Genomic DNA, 18,557 nt, shown 5'->3' with positions numbered 1-18,557 from the left:
CAAAGCCAGCAGCCCACACCTGGACAGCGGCCCCGATTCCTCATCCCGAGGGGGCACGGGGACGTGAGGCTGACGCTGTGTTCCCCTTTCCCACTGTCACCCAGGGGAAGACGGGCGGCTGGCGTACGAGCAGCTGGACAAATTCCCTCGGGATGGTGTCGGCGTGGGAAGTCGTCCCGGGATGGAAGTGGCCACGGCCTTCTAGCGACCGGCTGGCTCGGCCACGGAGCCGTCCAAACAAGGGCCTTTTGTGCCAGCGGGCGCTGTGACGGCCGGCCGGTCTCGGACTCGCAGCGGCCGCCGGCGCCATCGGAAATGGCCCTGCCCAGCCGCCCTCGGCGGGTTTCTCCGCATCCCCGCCACCGGGGGCCAGGACGCGGGGCATGTGCGATTAACCATGTTCCTCACAGTGGCAGCCACGTCTGACAAGACTCAGCAAAAGGGCCCCTCGCCCCCCGATGCGTGTGGAATTTCACAACAGCCCTGTTTGTGCTTCTTGGGAAGTTCCTCTGTGAGCGTGAAACGTCCTGTGGGCGGCGCCTCGGGAACCGCGCGCGGCCTGCGGTCCCCGCTGTGCCCGCGGGGCTGGGCCCCTCCCCCACCGCGCCAGCCACCTAATTTTACCTGAAATGCAACACGCGAGAAAGAGTTTCTTCAAATAAAAGTTTGCCTGCAGAACCTGGTAGAACGACACATTGTACGAGTTGAACGTGTTTGTAAATTCCAGTTTTTCAAATGTCCACTATTTCTTCTGTTTCTTGTCTTCATCCTGAAAATTCTGAAAGCATGTTCCCACGGTGGTTCAAACAAACAAACAAACAAACAAAAACCAACACACAGGTAGATGACTGCAGACCATCTTATTCTGCTTATACCCCAACGCACTGAAAACAAAGAGTGTAAGCTTTTATTTTTTCAAACACAAGAGCCATTTTTTTTAATGATATTTTTCCATAGAGGTACTTTGCTGCTAAGACAAATCAAAACCAAAAGGCCTGGGCTCAGGAAGCTGGGTTGCTCTGTGAGGTGGAAGAACGCAGAACGTGGAGGGGCGTGAGGGGGGTCCTTGCTTCCGGGAAAACTCCCGCAGATGAGGGGGCCTCTGCGCTGCAGCGCGGTCGCTGGCCCCGCGGGGTCCCCGTGGCCAAAGAGCCCAAACGGCAGCCGCCCGCGCGGCTCGGATCGGGGTAGCAGGCCCGCACCGTGAAGTACCAGGCCTCCCAGGAGCTCCTCCGAGGGAACCTCTCTTCCTCTTGAGAGTGTGTGAGGTGGGATATGCCAAGACATCACGTGATGTGTGCGCGTGACTGAAGCTGTGCTGTGGGCGTGTGTGTATACGAGACCACGTAGGTGTATTTTAAGGATTTACATTTTAGCAAGACCTTTCAAGGCAACTCTTACTTCATTTTCAAGTTAACGTTGTTTGCCAGGCTTCCTGGCAGAGTCCTTTCGACTGTGAAGTTGTATTGTGTATATATATTTGTATATTTATAAATATTATATATATGCAGATAACCTTCCTTTTAAAGTACATTGTACAGTCTGTAGGTAGTATGTTTAGTCTTTAGTCCATGTTAAATGGTTGAAATGGTTCTTTCTATAGAAAGTTTAATCACAAATGTTACAGTTTTTGGTTTGCAGTTGGTTCTTTTTTTAAATTTTTTGAGTAGTGCATGAGTAATTGACTCCATCCCTTTTGTATTCACTTCTGCATTTTATTTTTTGGCGAAGGGGGTGCCTTTAGTTTTGTGGCATTTGTATTCACCGCTGTCTCGATCCTGTAAGTTAAAATAAAAGTTATTTTTGAATTTCCAGCCTCTCGCAGAGTCTGCTCTACTGTTTTCACGTGCCCTCTTGGGCTGGTACATACACACTACACCTCGTTCTCCACTTGAAATTCCTGCATTCGGAAATGAGGATAATAGTATTTACTTCTCAAATATTTGGTCAAACTAACAGGAGAGAAAAGACCGTGAACTCCTCCAGGGACAAAAGCGTCGTCACCTACCTGTGTCCCCTGCCCACGCCCCCAGCACCCCTTGCTCCGCGGCCTGTGTCGTCCTCGCTCCTGTGTTGCTAGGCGACGTGCTCCGAGTTCTCGGCCACTCTCCCGCGATGGCCCGGGCCCAGGCTCCCCGCCTGCAGTTTCTCGCCTGGGTTCGTCGGCCCTTTGTGGGGCTCTACCAGTGCCTGCGGAGGCTCTGGAGCGCCCGCGTGAAGGACTCTTTCGTGAAGCAGGAAGAGGAAGAACAGATCCCTCCAGTGGAGAGAATTTTTCACAAGGAAAAAATGGTGGTGCTTGGCCAGATGCTGAAGGACAAATCTCTGGCCATGGAAAACAGGGCTCAGGCGGCCTACCGAATCGGACTGCTGGCCTTCACAGGTACTGACTTAGCCTGCGCGCTCAGCCCGCCGTCTCAGAACCCTCTCACCCACGACCGCGCTGCGATTAGCGGTCTTCCTAGTTCTAGTCTTGAAATCCGGTAGTGCTTCCTGTGCTAAATTATTAGTATTTTTGTCTTTGTGCCACGGACGATACTACTCGTTATTGTCTCCTCAAGGATCTGTTTTTGTAAAGTGTGTCCATCAAACGAATTACTAATTGTTCCTGCTTTTATTAGTTAAAAATATATATATACTAAAATTGACTATCAAAGTTCGTATTATTTTTTTAAAAAAATCAAAGGATTTACACTGAGAGGTGATATAACTCCAACCTGAGGAGTCAGACTACTTCATTTTTTTTTTTTATCTTGTAGGAATGCATGGCACAGAAAATAGCTTAGAAAAACAAATGACTCGCTGCTCTTAAAACACCGGGCAGGCGCCCCCGTGGGAAGCAGCGATTACTGTCTGCCTGGCGAGCCAAGTCAGCAGCAAGCCATTTAAACACGCAGCGCTCTAATGATTCAGTCCGAACTCGTTCTTTTTTTTTTTCCTCATAAATTTCAGGATGTGCCATGAGACGTTATTGATCGACAGTCCTCAGCAACACGTCTCCCTATGAAAAGTGCTGGCTGGTAGCTGTGTCAGTATTGTTTTTAATGGGTTACTCAGATGTAGTTTGATACACTAAATCTTTCAAAGAATGTGTCCATGAGAGAAAACATTTACTGTCTCCAAGGACCACAGAGATGGAGAGAAGACAGGAAACAGACTCCCGCCGCGGGGCAGGCCCAGCTCCTTCCACGGCTGTTTCCCCCTTTGGGGGAAGAGCTGCTTGTAAGAGGGTCAGAACCCCGTAACTTGATGTTGCTCAGCTCCAGCTGTGCTAGTGGGAAGCCAGGGAACAGGCTTATGCCCTGGCTTCAGCTAAGGCTTTGATGTTGACGAGAACGTTCTTGGGACATAAAGGGAAACGCAGGCCGGGTGGACACTTCAGGGCTGGGCTCTGGCCAAAGACACCAGCTGCTCCCACCATCTCAGAGTCTCCACGCTGCTTTCTCGGCTTCTGCCTCCTCAGAGTCTGGGGTTGGAGCTAGGAAGATCGGGGGTCAGGTACACAGACAAAAAAAGTGGAGTCCGCGACCAGGCCAGGCTCAGAGAGCAAAGCCGGGAAAGCTTGCGAGGCCACGTGGGTCCCGCCCTGTGGGAGCTGGGCTGTGACGTGGCCTAGGAGGTCGGGAGAGAAGGGCAGAGCGACCGGCAGCTCGCGAGCCGCCTCTCCGACTGCCAGACCCGGCTCTGCAGCTCAGCCTTCCGGTCTTCCCATTGCCGCTCTAACGCCAGTGTTCCCTCACGTCCTGAAGGCGGGGAATCAGGGACGAGGCTGCGGGGGAAGAGGGACTGGGCGAACACAGGCTTCTCAGGGGCCTCAAAGGGAGCTGGGCAGGCAGAGGCCTCCCAAAGCCTCTCACGTCACCACACAGGCTCCCAAGTCCCCAAGTGTCCGTAGGTAGCAACTGGAATAGGAAAACCTGAGCTTGCCTGTCACTGGCCACCAGGGACCCCGGGTCCCTTCTGGAAACGCAAATGCTTGTCTTGCAGGAGGCCCGGCGGCAGGGATCTTCGCAAGTGAGTACATGAAGGAGGTAGCCCTCTTGCTGCAAAATCACCAGATGGCACCAAAGGCGAGAATCCTGCTGCTCCAGGGCGTGGCGTGCTGGTGCTACCTGGACCCCACCAGCCAGCGGCGAGCCCGGTGTCTGCAGTTCATCCCGATTCTCACCGCGACTTTTGACAACCCGCTTGAGTTGACCTCCAAGAGTGAAGTCAACAGCCACCTCCTGGTGAAATTTTGGACGTGCTACGTCCTCTCTGTGATGACGTGCAATAACTGCGCCTTCATGGAGGAGCTGAAGGAGCACAGCTCCCTGAAATACCACCTGCAGCAGCTGGCCAACGAGAACTGGTCTGGGTGGCCGGAGAACTTCGCGCAGGTGCTCTATTTCCTGATCGGTTTCCACAAGAATTAACTCCTCTCCGCCCACCCCCGGGCGTGACCCTGGAGGACAGAAATAAACGACAGAAGGGGCGGTGGAGCCCTCTTCAGTGTTCTTCTTTTCCGTGGCGGAAAACTCCCAAGTCAATTTCCAGTTTCTTCAAGCACCAAACTTAGAGAACACACTGATGTTTTTTAAACGTCACGGAGACTGGGTTCACGAAACGGGAGGTCACAGGCGGGTGCGAGGGGCGTTGGCAGGATGTGGGGGGCATTACATGTCACTAAGCCAGGGCACCCAGACATGCCAACCCTAACCCAACCCACGGCCCCCGGACACCCCGCCTGTGTCGCGTCAGCCCTGTCCTGGGCCGAGGTTGTTTCCTGGCCTCCAGGACCCGGACGTCAAGCCGCGGTTCTGACATTTGGTATCTAACGGAAAATCAGATTCATTGTCTAAAGGAAGTCTGTCCAAATGCCCTCGATCAACTCGGGCCGCAGTTCCCAGGTGCTGCAGCCTGAACGCCCCTCCAAGTTTCCTCTTGAAATGCATCCCCAACACACACACACAGACACACACACACAGAGACACACACACACTCGACCCCCAGGCTACCCCTCTGCTGTCACGCGGCTTTGCAGTCTCACAACCACATTTAGGTGGAAGCGCACGGGACGGGGAGGGGGGGCGGGGGGCTCTTGCCCGGCTTCTCTCCCTCAGCGCCGCGGGCACCGTCCACGTCTGGCTCGCGTGTTCCCATTGCTGAGCATGCTCCGTTGCACGGCTGTACCGCGATTCACTTACCCGTTCACTTGTGCACAGGCACCCCGGCTGCTGCCGATGAAACGGAAACTCTGCACACTCGTCTTCCTGTGGGGGTACACTTTGCTGTCTTAGGGAGAAACTAGGAGTGTCCTATTTGGGAAGTGTTTGCCAAATCCAAGGTCACTAGGGTTTTTCCCCTATATTTTCTTCTAGATTAATAGCTTTATTTTGCTCCCGGCCACCAAACCCTGGCAACCTATTTTTGGCATTTTCCAGAAATACTTCCTATTCCCCAGGTTACCCTATTCTACGTAGCTCTCCTTTATGCCCCGTTTTGACAGCCTTTCAGCTCATTTCCTGCTCTCCTTAACCCAGACTTCTTTAAATCATTTTTTTTAAAGACTTCATTTATTTTTAGAGAGAGGGGAAACATCGCCTCTCACACGCCCCCTAGTGGGGACCTGGCCCCCAACCCAGGCATGTGCCCTGGACTGGGAATTGAACCAGGAACCCTCTGGTGTGCAGGCCTGTGCTCAATCTGCTGACCCACACCAGCCAGGGCAAAATTCTTTAAATCATTTTTATCATGTTACCAAAAAAAAAAAGGATTCTCTCTTCTTCAATTCCATCTCCAGGCTGGCAGCCTCACCCCACCAGCAATACCTCGAGACCCGCACCGTCCGATACAGCGGCCGCTACCCCCACAGCAGCCACGGTCCGACGCTCCACGGCCACATGCCGCTGACACTATTGTACGGGACCCCACAGCTACTTCCGACTCAGGAACTTTTATTGGATGTCCTTGCTGTAGATTAATGATAGCTTCCATTTTTCACGACTCCATTCAGGCACTGCAGTAAAGAGGCAGACTTTATCTCAATATTAGAAATAAGGCAATTAACATCGGGAAGGACCAACAGCCGGCCTCAGGTAATCCTTCAACGCTTGACCCCACTCCCTGTGGCCACTTCACACCAAGGCCCCTGTGTGCCCTCCCCCAGAACACGGGCAGTCGCAACGCTGGGCGCTTTGCGGTTTCCCTGTCCTTCCCTTCCTCCAGAAGGACTTATGGGAACCGCCCAATTCATTTTACGCTGCTCTTACTTATTCCTCCCATACACATGTGCTTTGTGCTCTACCACGAGACACGAGTGCACAGAACGTTCCAGAGCCCTCACGCATGCCCTTCCCTTTGGACTCCACCTGCCCCCACGCAGGCCCTTCCCATCACTGCAAGCTTCCCAGGGGCCTTCACTCGCGGCTCAGGTGCGCGTGAGCGCGTCGGAAGCGCCGCGCTCACCTCCGTCCCGACGCCTCGGGAGGAAGAGCTGGCCCCGGGGTCCGGACACCAACAGTCCCGACGGAGGGCTTCGGCTAACGACCAGATTCGGGAGTGAAACCTCGACTATTTCTGCCTAAAGAAGGATGCAAATTCTCTCTCTCCTCATTTTCTCCAAAATAACAGGAATAGAAAGAAAACAATATAAAACCACGGGCATAGACAAATTTTACTCCTTAGACTCCATTTTCCCAAGAAACACACTACGCTCAACGGGACACTTAAGTTTATTTATCATGTACACAAGTAGTGTCTGACATCTGAGAAAATGCTATTTACATAAAATGCCACAGATTAAAAATACATAGTATTTGTGCTTTAATACAATAATAAGGTCCCAGGATTCCATCAGGGAGGCGTGATCTCAAGTCTGCAGTGCACAGCTGTTTGCTCTGCTACAAAGAACTGCAGGCAGGGGACCCGGGCTGGCACGTGTCTCATATCGAATGTTCCCGGCCCTCACGCGCAGGGCCCTGCGTGCGGGGAGGAAGATGCGGCCTCTTTCGTGCAGCCCTCGGCTCCTGAGTCTTCCCCCCCGGAGCCCTCGCCGGTGTCCTCTTCCGAGTCAGAGTCCTGACCATCCGGCGATTCAAAGCCACCCAGGGGTTCGCCTTTCAGTCTCTGTTAAATAAACCAAAAATTTATCACCACGACTTTGCAAACCCACATCCCTCATCAGTGTATGAATACAACCGGCCTTCGCGTCCTGATGAGGTTCTCTTCAGGATGTCCCTCAATTAAGGTCACCGAAAACCTGGACTTCTGTCTAAGGCCCCCCCACGTTAGAACGTATTTCAGCAAAGGCACGTGGCTGTCACGGCCCGAAAATGTAAGCGATTCAGTACGAAAAAGGTTTAATTTGAAAACCTTTATCAGCAAGATGATTTTCTTTTTGGCAAACATGAGTAAGTTTAAGACTTATTTTTTAGGCAAAGACTGGTACAGCAACAGTCATGAGACTAATTCTTACAAATTAGCTGTTTCTAAATTTTAAAGAAAGTCAGGTGAGACCACCAAGCTTATTTAGTAGACCAACGAACAGCTTCGTAAAAACAATGTCACCCTGGCATTAAAGTTAAATTAAAAACTGCCTAAAGATGTAACCACTGTGAAATACAACACCTTTCCATAATTTTTCAGATATAATTCTTTGTATATCCTTGTAAAAAAAAAAAAAAAAAAACCCAACGATGTTCTCTTCCTCCATAATACCAAACACCAGCACCTCACGGTTCCAGGGCCCCCTCCAAGCGCGGACACGACCCCCGACGTGCACGTCCTGGAGCTCCCTGTTCTCACCCCAAGCCCACGGGGGAGGCCCTTCTACAGACGGGGGATGAAGCCCCAGCAGGACACCCCACCCGCTTCACCCAACAGACCCAACGGGCCCGGCGGGGCATGCAGAGCCCAACACGGGCTCATCACGCTCAGGCACAGAGAGGACGGGGAGGCGGGGCCGGGCGCGCAACACCCACCTCCAGGACCTCCGCCATGGCCTGCACGTGCTCCGCCACTTCGGCCAAGTCCTTGTTCTCCTTTCTCAGGCGGGCGATCTCACTGTCCTTTTGTTCAATCTCTTTATGAAGCTACACGACACACACAAAGTTCAGTGTTCCCCAGATTCCCATGCAACAGACCACACGGTATGTCTCCCAGGATATAGCGGACGGACACATTTGGCGAAGTCCCTAACGAAGGCGCCGTCTTTGGCTCTCAACACAACAGGCGTCTTCTTTTTGTGTAATAATCCTAGTAACAGTCACCTGTCCGACAGTGAAACTTTTCTCAGGCCAAATTACAGCTAGCTTATATTGCTCTATCCAAACAGGCTAAGCAGCACATGGAATACTGAAACGCACACACTGCGCCCTGGCGGATGTGGCTCAGTTGGCTGGAACATCATTCTCTAAACTGAAAGGTCGCAGGTTTGAACCCTGGTCAGGGCATATGCCTGGGTGGTGGGTTTGGTCCCTATTCAGGGCATATACCAGAGGCAACCAATCGAAGAGCCTCTCTCATATCAATGTTTCCCTCCCTCCCGCTAAAATCAATGAGCATGTCCTCAAATGAGGATAAAAAGAATAAAAATAGCCCTGGCTGATGTGGCTCAGTGGGCTGAGCGCCAGCCTGCGAACCAAAGGGTCTCCAGTTCGATTCCCGGTCAGGGCACAGGCCTGGGTTGCAGGCCAGGTCTCCAGTAGGGGGTGTGTGAGAGGCAACCACACACTGGTGTTTCTCTCCCTCTCTTTCTCCCTCCCTTCCCCTCTCAAAAATAAATAAATAAAATCTTTAAAAAAATAAAAATAAAAATGCCAAGAATTCTATTATGTACGTACTTTCTCGTTTTCCTTCAGGGCTTCATAGAGAGCCTTTCTCCGTTGTTCTGCCATCTCTTTCCAATATTGAGAGGGCGGATTTTCTAAAACAAATTAATGTTTTACATGTAACTTTGAAAACCACCACAGTGCCTCGCTGCTATTAAAACCCCAGAATTTTCTTTCTATTTAAAAAACAATTTACAGCCCTGGCTGGTGTGGCTCAGTGGATTGAGTGCCAGACTGCGAACCAAAGGGTCGCCAGTTCGATTCCCAGGCAGGGCACAGGCCTGGGTTGTGGGCCAGGTCCCCAGCAGGGGGAACACAAGAGGCAACCACACACTAATGTTTCTCTCCCTCTCTTTTCTCTCTCCCTTCCCCTCCCTCTGAAAATAAGTAAATAAAATCTTCCCCCCCCCAAAGTTTACAATCTTATTAATACCCATTTTTATAAAAGTTAAGTTAGAAAACCAAGTCAATTTTTTTCTACTTTATTTTTCCTGACATTTTAAGAATTTCCAGGCAGCCCACTGAGGGTCTATAGTTTGAGTTCTGTGTCCGAGTTACACGGACTCATCGTTTTCGTCTGTGCGGCTACATTAGCACTATGACATGGAGTCGCACTGTTCGTCTCTGCACGTAACTTGAGTGTTTTGTGCCGCAACGGTAACCACGTCGGACCTGAGTGAGCGCCGCAAACCCTGCGGTTGGCGTCCGCAGCATCGCTGGAGAGCCCCGACTTCCACGCGGCCAGCCTTTCCTGCCCTTTGCCCAGTGAACCCCACTGCCCGCGGGCCTCCCTCCTCGGGGGCCTCCAGGCGGGCCCGGAGCAGCCCGGGGACGCTCCAGCCTCGAGGACGCCGCTAACTCCTGTGCGCCTCCACGCCCTCCGTGGAGAACAGTGCCGCCGACCGTCCATACTGCTCAGGAGCCCCTCCGGCTTGCCCTCCGGGGCCGGCCGCCACGCCGTTAAACACCAGCCTTTATCCCGCCACACGCCACTCGCCCCCACCTCGTTCCTGCGGGCTCCCCGCGTCCTGTTCTCCCAGGGCATTCAGGTTCCCTCCTGCAAATCAGCCTCTCGACACTTTTATTTTCCTGGAAAGACTGGTATCCAAGATGCCACATTAATCACTAACCTCTTCTTTAATATTTCATCCGTATTTGGATCTTAGGAAATAGTAGAACTTGTCCAAATTTAGTGTTTGTATATTTACAACCAGAGGAAATATTATCAAAATATTCCAGTAAACTATATAATAGTGTCTCCAGCTTAAGAGGCTGTGGTCAGAATTTATAACAGTGTAACAAATAAAACTGACCTTTACTACAATGGAAGTTTCCAAGATAAAAGTTGCACGTATATTTTTGTCATACCTGTAACCATGAGGTCGAATGCTTCCTGGGCGGCTCCTCCGGGATCTGCGCTGCCGCCGCGCTCTGGAACAGCGGCAACCCCAGGGCTGCGTTTCTTCGATGCTAACCGGTCATCCCAGAGCTTCACTTTGGGCGAGCCTTTCACCAACTACAAGGGACACACGGACGTCAATCTCGTTTATTTTGATCTAAAATGAACAGGAAAGCTGAGTGGACTTGGGAACTAGAGCAAGCACAGCTTCTGAAGAATGTGCGTTCAGAGAAGAAAGAACCGCCAGAGGACAACATGCATCGCTTGAGTCCAGAGAAAAGAGGCAAAAGAGAGGAGGAAAGGGAGGGGGAACCATTGGTTAAAAGCAGAAATTAAAAAAATCAGAAGGAAAAAATCAAAGGCAGTGTAGAGGCAAAGGATAAATATGCACAAACTTTTAAAAGACTATACAATCATTGTTTAATAAATTCGTTAAGAAATAAAAAAAGAAAGCTCAGTGGTTTTGTCATTTACGTACTAAAAAAGGAGTGCTCATTTATCTGTATCTTTCTGATATCTTTGGAATTTCTTTTTTTAAAAAAATCACAATTTAAAACTCTACCAAAATGCATAGGTATATTTTAGAAATTTCATTTGCAGCAACTGCTTTGGATTAGACTTGGACCTAAGGCTTAACTGAAATCATTTTTATTACTGAAATAATTCAGTACCATGGAAAGGCAGTATTTTCCACCTGCGAAAGTCCAGACACGTTCATCCATAATTTTGCCACTTATATACAGAAGGAAGGAATCTACCATTTTTTCATTCTAAAAACATCCAAACATTCTTCCTGTAGGTTAATTCATAACGTATTATGTCACCTCAGCTCTACCAACATCACACCAGTGTTCTATTAATATCAAATTGGAACTTCAAGTGATCAATTAACATAGCAACCCCTTTGGTGGGGAAAACCAACAGCCATTCTCCAGCTACTTCCCAGCAGGAACGCCTGGGCATCCCCGAGGGGCTCGCGCGGTGCCCTCCACGTACCTCGTTCTCCCGTCCCACGAGGGGCCCGGCCGTGGAAGGCTGGATCATCTTCAGGGTTCTCCTCGGGACGGGGCTATTCTAAATGTCGAGAGAATTCGTCACCCGGTTACTGAGTGCCATGTGGACGGCCCCTGCCTTAGTCCTACTAACTGCAGGAGAAGACAATGCTAAGAACACTGCCCCAGGGGTAGGCAAAATAGGTTCACAGTGGTGAGGACGGCAAACACAGTTTATTCTTGTTCTTATTTTATTTATTTTTAGAGAAGGGAAGGGAGGGAGAAAGAGAGGGAGAGAAACATCCCTGTGTGGTTGCCTCTCACACACCCCCTGCAGGGGACCTGGCCCGCAGCCCAGGCCTGTGCCCTGACTGGGAATCGAACTGGAGACCCTTTGGTTCACAGGCTGGCGCTCAGCCCACTGAGCCACACCAGCCAGGGCTATTCTTGTATTATTCTTGATTAATTATTGTATTACTTTCTATACAAACTGTAAACCTACTTCTGCCCCACCCTGTGTTTGGTCAGCTATGTAATTTTACAATGCTATGTGTGAAGAAGACATCAGTTTAACCAACTAAACAAACTTATTTACCTAAAATCACAATAAAGAAAAAAATAAATAGAATTATAATAAAGTTTGAAGAAACTCTGAGAATGAGTGCACCGCATCACCCAAACGTGACACGTTTATGGTAAAACCCACAGAAGAGGTAAACTGGGGGCAAAGTCAATCATTCCCACTGCAAAGCCCTTCCCCGCTCACCAGCGGGACCCGCCTCAGACCTCCTTCCGTCCTCACTGTCCCCAGCACCTCTCCGTGTCCACCGACGGGACGCGGCGTGAGAGCACCCTTCCCACCGAGCCGCTCCGAGGAGCAGCCTGGCTCCCAGCCCGGCCGCTGGGAGACACCCGCCCGTGGCCCGCCTGTCCGGGCCGGCACGCTGGCTGCCGCAGGGGCCCACGCCGCAGTTTGGGGAAAAACAGAGCCTTCCTTGTAACATGTAAATACCTTCCCGTCTGTTTCCTGCTCTGAAAGCTCCGAGTTTTGCAAAAACCCATCCGTTATCCTGCCACCCTGGGACAGCAAACAATGGCAGGTCCTCCAACAAGGTCAGCCAGAACAGGACACCGGAGCCCGTGAGAAAGCGGCGGGCGGCACGCTGCGCCCGCAGGCCGGGGCGCGCCTTCCCACGGTCGGGTTTCCCCGCCGGTGACGCGCTCGCCCCTGAACTGAAGAACAAGCGCTGGCCTCTGTGAGAGCAAACGCAACACCCAGTGCTTCAGGCGTAACTGAGATCAGTCCACAGTCTCCAGACAAACAGAAACAAATGCAGCTTTGGAGTTTCCATAATAGAAGACAGTCTCCAAGATTTACCTTTAGTAATGAAAGCTTTAGAGCACCTATCCCCAAAATGTAATATGGCTATTATCATTCTCTTTATACAGATTACGCATTGGAATAACAGATTCATTACAACCAAAAAGGTTCTTATATATTATGGACCTTAATCTTTTTAGAAAACAATTTGAAATTCTGTGAACCTCTTTAAAAAAAAAGAAAACAACACACAGGAGCACACTCACCCAGAATTTTGCATATAATTAGCAAGGACTCCATGAGAAGGAAAGCAATAATAACCAATAATAATCCTGTTTATAGAAAACCCTAAGGAATCTACTGAAAACCACTAGAACCAATAAAGAAGTTCAGCAAGTTTGCAGGATTCAAGATACAAAAATCAACTGTATTCCTATACAGGAACAACAAGCACAATGAAAATTTAAGGAAACAATTCCATCTACAATTGCATTAAAAACAAAACATTTTAGGGAAAAAGTTAACAAAAGAAGTGTGAAGCTCAATATTCTGAAAACTACAATGCACTGTCGAAAGAAACTAAAGACTTAAATAAGTGGGAAGACAGCTCATGTCTGTGGACCAGAAATTTTAACATTCGACCATAATTCTTTAATAGTCCTTTACTGTTACTTTTCTTCTGGCCAAAAATTTCGTAATTTAAAGTTGATAGAAACTATAGCCAGGTCAAATTTGGCTACACTGCGTCAAAACACTTGAGGCACACGCTTTCCCCAGAGAGGAGCGGGGCCCCACCACATACCTTCACGTGCCCTTGGGTCCCTTCTGGTTTCTGCTTCATGGTGGGGTTCATGGTGCGCCTGGGGGGGACACAAGAGCAGTCATTCGAAAGCAGGATGTGGTCTGGGCCCGAGGGCGGAGCCTAGAGGATCACCCCAGCACGGTGGAACCACTTCTCCACTCGGCGATGACTGAAGGGGCAGAAGTCAGTGACTCTCGCTGCCTGTATTTTATATACACAGACACACAGTAATTCTGACTTGAAAAAATACGTATATTCTGAACAAGCGCACAAAACATGCTTGCGTCCTGGAGGAAACACTGGGCTCTGAAAGATCGGGGAGGCGGCCCAGGACAGCGGCTCAGGCACCGGGCATGCCCTCCTCGGTCCTGGGGAGCCGCACCCCGATGTCGCGCCCCCCCGCCCCCCCCCCCACGGCAGACAGCTATGACCGACTTGGCTCTGGCAGCCGGCAATAAACCTGATAGCGGCTTAATATTCGACTGAATGAGATTATTATGCATTTATATCTGTAGGCCATGTTTCAGCACCACCAGGAGCTGAGAAGGGAGGGCGGCAGATAAAGGGACATGTATTGAGGTGAACCACACCACGGGGCCCCACCCACTCAAACCCGCCCCAGGACCCCCAGGAGCGAGACCTCCCTGATGTGTGGCCCTGCCTTTACTCAGTGCGGGGGGGACGGGGGGGGGGGGCCCCTCTGATACTTTGACTATGACCCATCACACGTGCGTTTTACTGTGTGACCTGGCACACGACTGCAAACTAAGAAGTTTAAGAGATGCACCCAATTTTCTATTCTATTCTGTGTAAAGCGAATGCTGGTCGGCACCCACTAGATTGAGTCAGGGTGACGTTTTCCAAACGGGTTCGCGGCCCGGGACCCCACAACCAACCACTCCCTGGATCACCAACACGGTTTGGAAAAATTCATCATAATGAAACTGAAAAAACGAGAAAACGTCGGCGTGCAGGCTTGTGGGGAGCTGGTTCTGCTTCGCGAATATTATGTAGCCGGATGGCTGCGTCCTAAATTGCGACCTAAAAGAGCTTTTGCCCAAGTCACATTACAAATGCTAAGAGTCACCGATTAGGGTAAGTTCAAAGGAAATGTTAACACACAGGTGAACCGGGGTCACCAACACCAGTGCCGCTCTTCTACCGGGGACCAGGATTCGGCGACCTTCTCCTCGAGCCCAAGTGTGCGCCCCACCGCCGCCCCCGATCACCGTCAGTCGCTAGTCCAGAGGGGTGGACGTTCCCGTTCCGCCTCCGGACAGCCCGGCGCGGGGCAGAGCCCGCAACACCGCCGGCCGCAAGGCCTTCCGACCCCGACCAGCAGGGGACGCTGGGTTCCCATTGCGCGCGCCAGCCAATAGGGAGCGCGGACAGAGAGCGCGCCAAAATCGGCCCAACCAATGGGGTAGCCCCGCGCTTTACCGACCGCCCCGCCCCGGCCCGCTCCCGCCGTTCTAAAAACCCACTTACTGGGGCTCCGCGGAGTCACGGGAGGACCGAGTCCGGCGGGCGGGAGCAGGAAGCGGCTTTTCGGGCAGCCACCGCCCTCACCCGCTGAAGGGAACCGCTCAGTCCTGTACGCGGCACCGCACACGACGGCCCCCAGCCGAGCGGCGCCGTCCTCACCTCCGGAGAAGACGCCGCGCGCAGCTGGAAAAACTCGTCTAATCCGCTCGCCCGCCCCGACGGCCACGTGACCCCGTCCAGGGGAGGGGGCCGCCCGAGTCCAACCAATCGCCGCCCGCCTCGGCCCCGCTTGCTTGCGCCTGCGTGGTGGGCCTGGCGCGTCTCTGCGCGAGAACGTCCGGGCGTTGTCCTGGGTCCTGACCTCCGACTGCTCGCAGGGCGGCCTCCGCCAGCCGCAGACAACGGCGGGACGACGTATCGCATGTGCAGAGCACGGCTCCTCGTGTTGTGTGCAGCCCTGTTCCGCGGGCTCCCGGCCGTGAGCAGAACCTTGACGTTCGGGCTTCTTGCATTTTGACTCTTAGGGGTCGGGAGGCGCGCGGACACCTCTGCCCTGCAACTCGGGGCGACGCGACCTTAGTCCTGAGGCCAGCGTTTCTTATTACTCCGTCAAACCCTCCCATAGCCGTCTTTGTGGACGTGGTGCGTCGGGCCCACCGGCGCCTGTCACACCTGCCGCAGGTGGCGCCGAAGTCTGCGCTCCCATTTCCCGACTCTTGTTCCCAGAGGGAGGGAAGGTCTCCCTCTTCCCCGAGCCGCTTTGAGCACGAGCGTTCCCCTCCTTGCCCGAGGCCCTGGTGGCCGCCTGTCACCTCCCTCCCCGGACCTCTTTTGACAGCTCAAAATGTACAAAGCGTAGTCAGACGGCTCTGGCTTTGTTTGAGGAACGTAGTAAGCATGCCATCTAAATTCATAAAGGACACGCCAGGAAACCGGGTTTCCGGAGTGGGAACGGTGACAAGCGCGGGCACCGTGTCCCTTGACTTTGGAACAGCAGCCAGTCCACCTAGGGGCTCCGACTGCCCGTGTTTCCCGTCAGCGCGGGATGACAAGGATCGCTGAATAGAGCCCAGATGGTAAGTGTACGTTCAAGAGTATATAGCAAGTTACATTCAGGTCGTCTGCTCTAGGTAAAGTGGAAAGCGAAGTTCATCATGACGCCATTTCTCTCCAGAACCAAAACGCTGGGAAGGAACGTTGCCTTCCGTGTGAAACTGGCGAGCAAGGCGGAGGGCAGGGTCACTATGGCTAAAAACCCGCAGAGCTGGGAGAGGCCTGGCGGTTTTCCGCGCGTGCGCGCAAGCCCGCGTAGCCAAATGTCAGCTGCGCCTGCTCACAGTGTCGGTTAGTCCGGAATGGCGTGTCTTTAGGCCTCTCGGTGCTGTATTTCAGCGTCCCAAAGGGGATGGTGCCTAGTTTAGGGGAAAACCGTGGAGCCCCGGGGTCTGCGACCGCGCTTTCTCCTGCTTAGGTCCGATCCCGTCTGCTCTCCCGCTGCGTCATCAACTAGCTCACGCGACAAGGCCGGTCGACACCTGCGCCATCCAGGGGGTGGCCGCAGGCCGCACAGGCTGGCTATTGCGCTTTTGAAATGTGGCTGGTCTTCACTGAAATGTACAATACGGACCGGACCTCAAAGATTTAGCACAAGAAGAACAATGTAAAACATTCGTATAACTTTTGGTGTTGATTACATGTTGAAATGATACTTTACATATGTTGAGTTAATGTATCTACTCACAATTGATTTCACTTGTGTCTTTTTACCTTTTTTTAATGCTCCCCCCCCGAAAAATGTCAGCTACGGAGGCGCTCACACTGTGTCTGGCACTCTCTCTCGGTGGGACACGTGCGCTAATCCACCAAACATACATGACCCCCTGCACCTTCTCCACGGGCCCGGGGGGCAGACTTTTCAGTTTCCTTTTTACAGGACTCGATGCGAAATCCCAGCCCCAGAATCTCACACACGTGGTACTGTCAGACTGAGCCTTAAAGTCACATGTGGAAAGAAATCTCAGGTCCCTTCGGGCTGAGCAGTCAGATCTCCTAAGCTGCAGACCAACAGAATTCTTCCTGAAATAGCCTGTTCCAGAATGTTAACCCTGCTCACAGTGATTTACCAGACAACATGCGTGGCATATAGTTCCAGGGAGAATTTGTTCCTGCCCACTAGGTGGCAATGCTGTCTGACATAACAGAAGGCAGAACGTGCATTTGGAGGACTCGTTCGTTTAACAGCCTAGATATTGAGTTGATTTTCTCACCTGTTGAGCAGACTCAACGTTCATTAATGTGTATCCAAAGTAACATTCTTCAGAATTTAGTAGCAGAGAGAAATAGATCCTGTTTCCCCGCACAAGGACTGAGAGCTGAAGGGCGAGCAGAGGCTAGACAGGCGGGTGCCATGCGGTGGGGGAGCGGCTCTAGGCCCGGGCGGGTAGCAGGGATCGCAGGGGGAGAGAGCGTGTTGCTCGCAGCTGCATCCCCGCTGCCCAGTGCCTGGCACACAACAGACTTGGGTTAAACGGCCGTCGCTCGCGGCTGCTACACTGCATGACCTTGGACAGACGCTCCACTTCTTAGAGGCTAGGAGTCCCCGCTCTCAATGTGAGGTCACTCAGGGAGGCGGGCGGGGGCAGGCGGGCAGGAGGGCTGAGGACCTGAGACAGGCGGAGAAAGCAGCTCTAGCGAGGGGGGCCCCGGAGGCAGTGGGAGCGGCCGCCCGCCCTGCTCCCAGCCCGGCCGGCTCTGCTCCTGCGGGGTCTCCAGCCTGGAACGCGAGACACGGCCACGCACAGGCTGGGAGCCAGGTACCCCCTCATTCTGAGGCGCCCTCCTGTGCCTGCCGCTTCTCTGCAGGACACGCGGAGGCTCCGGCAGCTGGAAGCCCTGGTGCCTGAGGGTGTGTGCAGGTCATTGGAGGGAGAGGCGGCAGCTGAGCTGCCTGGAGGGGGGAAAAGTGCCCTGCAGGGCGCTCCCCCTTCCCTACCTCGGGCTCCCGTTGCATTCGGGGCCCCTCCTCTAGGCCTCACTTCAGTCCCCTCGCCCTGTCTCGAGGACAAGGGCTGTTAAAAGCAGGTCTCAATTGAAAAAGCGGCAAAAGAAGCCGTGTTCTCTGCTGCTTCCTCGGACTTAGCATCCGCGCTAAGAGGTGACGGTCAGCAAGGAAAATAACTGAGCGGTTTTCTTCATCTTCTTTGTAAAGCAGTTGTGGGTGAGGGGGCACGTCTACCCCTGACAAGCCCAGGGCAGCCCGCGGGGTGGCCTTAGCAACTCCGAGACCGCACGTAGCCGCACGGGGCGCTTGGAAGGGCAGCATTCTAACCAGCGGCGGGGTGTGGAGGGCAACCCAGGCCCAGGCCGGTATCGTCCCTGACAGAGGTCAGCCTGTCCCTCAACCGCGCCCGCCTCTGGTCTGTTTGCCTCTGCAGCAGCGAACCCGCGGAATGTCGGGGTGCCCCCTTTCTCCAGGCCCCTCGGGGTGCAGTCCCTGCAGCGGAGTGGGGGCCACAAACTGCGAACTGCGAACCCTCCCGGGCCGCATGCGTCTCCCCATTGGACCCTTTATCCAACCCGCAGAGGTGTCCCCTGCTGTGCTTTCCCCCGCCCTCCCTAAGTTATGACCAATGCGCTTCATGTCATCCCCTCATGCATCCTCCTTTGAGGCTAATGCATAAAATAAGGTGCAAAATCGGCGTTCTTCGGATCATTTTCTCAATCTGTTGAGATTTTGCTTCCCAGCAAT

At 52.8% G+C, this 18,557-nt stretch overlaps 3 protein-coding genes across 3 annotated transcripts in view; 2 read left to right on the top strand and 1 right to left on the bottom strand.

Annotated features, from left to right (window-relative positions):
* The window catches only part of RIPOR2 (RHO family interacting cell polarization regulator 2), a 76,759-nt gene extending 76,369 nt beyond the window's left edge, over window positions 1-390 (top strand). The window contains exon 22 of the mRNA XM_054565040.1: window positions 105-390. Within this exon, the coding sequence (XP_054421015.1) occupies window positions 105-205 (101 nt within the window). The 3' untranslated portion in view covers window positions 206-390. The remainder of the gene's footprint in view (window positions 1-104) is intronic.
* Window positions 391-2,115: 1,725 nt separating this feature from the next.
* On the top strand, window positions 2,116-4,415 carry ARMH2 (armadillo like helical domain containing 2). Its single transcript, XM_054564928.1, has 2 exons — window positions 2,116-2,383; window positions 3,988-4,415. Exons 1-2 carry the CDS (start codon window positions 2,116-2,118, stop codon window positions 4,413-4,415), a joined length of 696 nt encoding a protein of 231 aa, XP_054420903.1.
* Window positions 4,416-6,705: 2,290 nt separating this feature from the next.
* GMNN (geminin DNA replication inhibitor) lies at window positions 6,706-15,027 on the bottom strand. Its single transcript, XM_054565102.1, has 7 exons — window positions 14,813-15,027; window positions 13,325-13,382; window positions 11,206-11,283; window positions 10,179-10,326; window positions 8,823-8,905; window positions 7,962-8,072; window positions 6,706-7,107 (listed from the first exon to the last, which is right to left on the bottom strand). Exons 2-7 carry the CDS (start codon window positions 13,373-13,375, stop codon window positions 6,946-6,948), a joined length of 633 nt encoding a protein of 210 aa, XP_054421077.1. The 5' UTR covers window positions 13,376-13,382; window positions 14,813-15,027; the 3' UTR covers window positions 6,706-6,945.
* Window positions 15,028-18,557: the final 3,530 nt, after the last annotated feature.

The sequence above is a fragment of the Pteronotus mesoamericanus genome, unplaced genomic scaffold, assembly GCF_021234165.1.
Source record: "Pteronotus mesoamericanus isolate MK-2021 breed Mesoamerican mustached bat unplaced genomic scaffold, CSHL_Meso_final scaffold_99, whole genome shotgun sequence".
NCBI classification, from domain to species: domain Eukaryota; kingdom Metazoa; phylum Chordata; class Mammalia; order Chiroptera; family Mormoopidae; genus Pteronotus; species Pteronotus mesoamericanus.
Note: the sequence above shows the minus strand (reverse complement) of the source record. Positions and strands in the feature narration are given on the sequence as shown.

Coding starts and splice junctions, on each gene's coding strand:
- ARMH2 (XM_054564928.1), top strand. CDS start 2,116: ATGGCCCGGGCCCAGGCTCCCCGCCTGCAGTTTCTCGCCTGGGTTCGT. Junction 2,384..3,987: donor CGGACTGCTGGCCTTCACAG/GTACTGACTTAG, acceptor CTTGTCTTGCAG/GAGGCCCGGCGGCAGGGATC.
- GMNN (XM_054565102.1), bottom strand. CDS start 13,375: ATGAACCCCACCATGAAGCAGAAACCAGAAGGGACCCAAGGGCACGTG. Junction 10,327..11,205: donor TCGTGGGACGGGAGAACGAG/GTACGTGGAGGG, acceptor TGTCCCTTGTAG/TTGGTGAAAGGCTCGCCCAA. Junction 7,108..7,961: donor CCATGGCGGAGGTCCTGGAG/GTGGGTGTTGCG, acceptor TTTATTTAACAG/AGACTGAAAGGCGAACCCCT.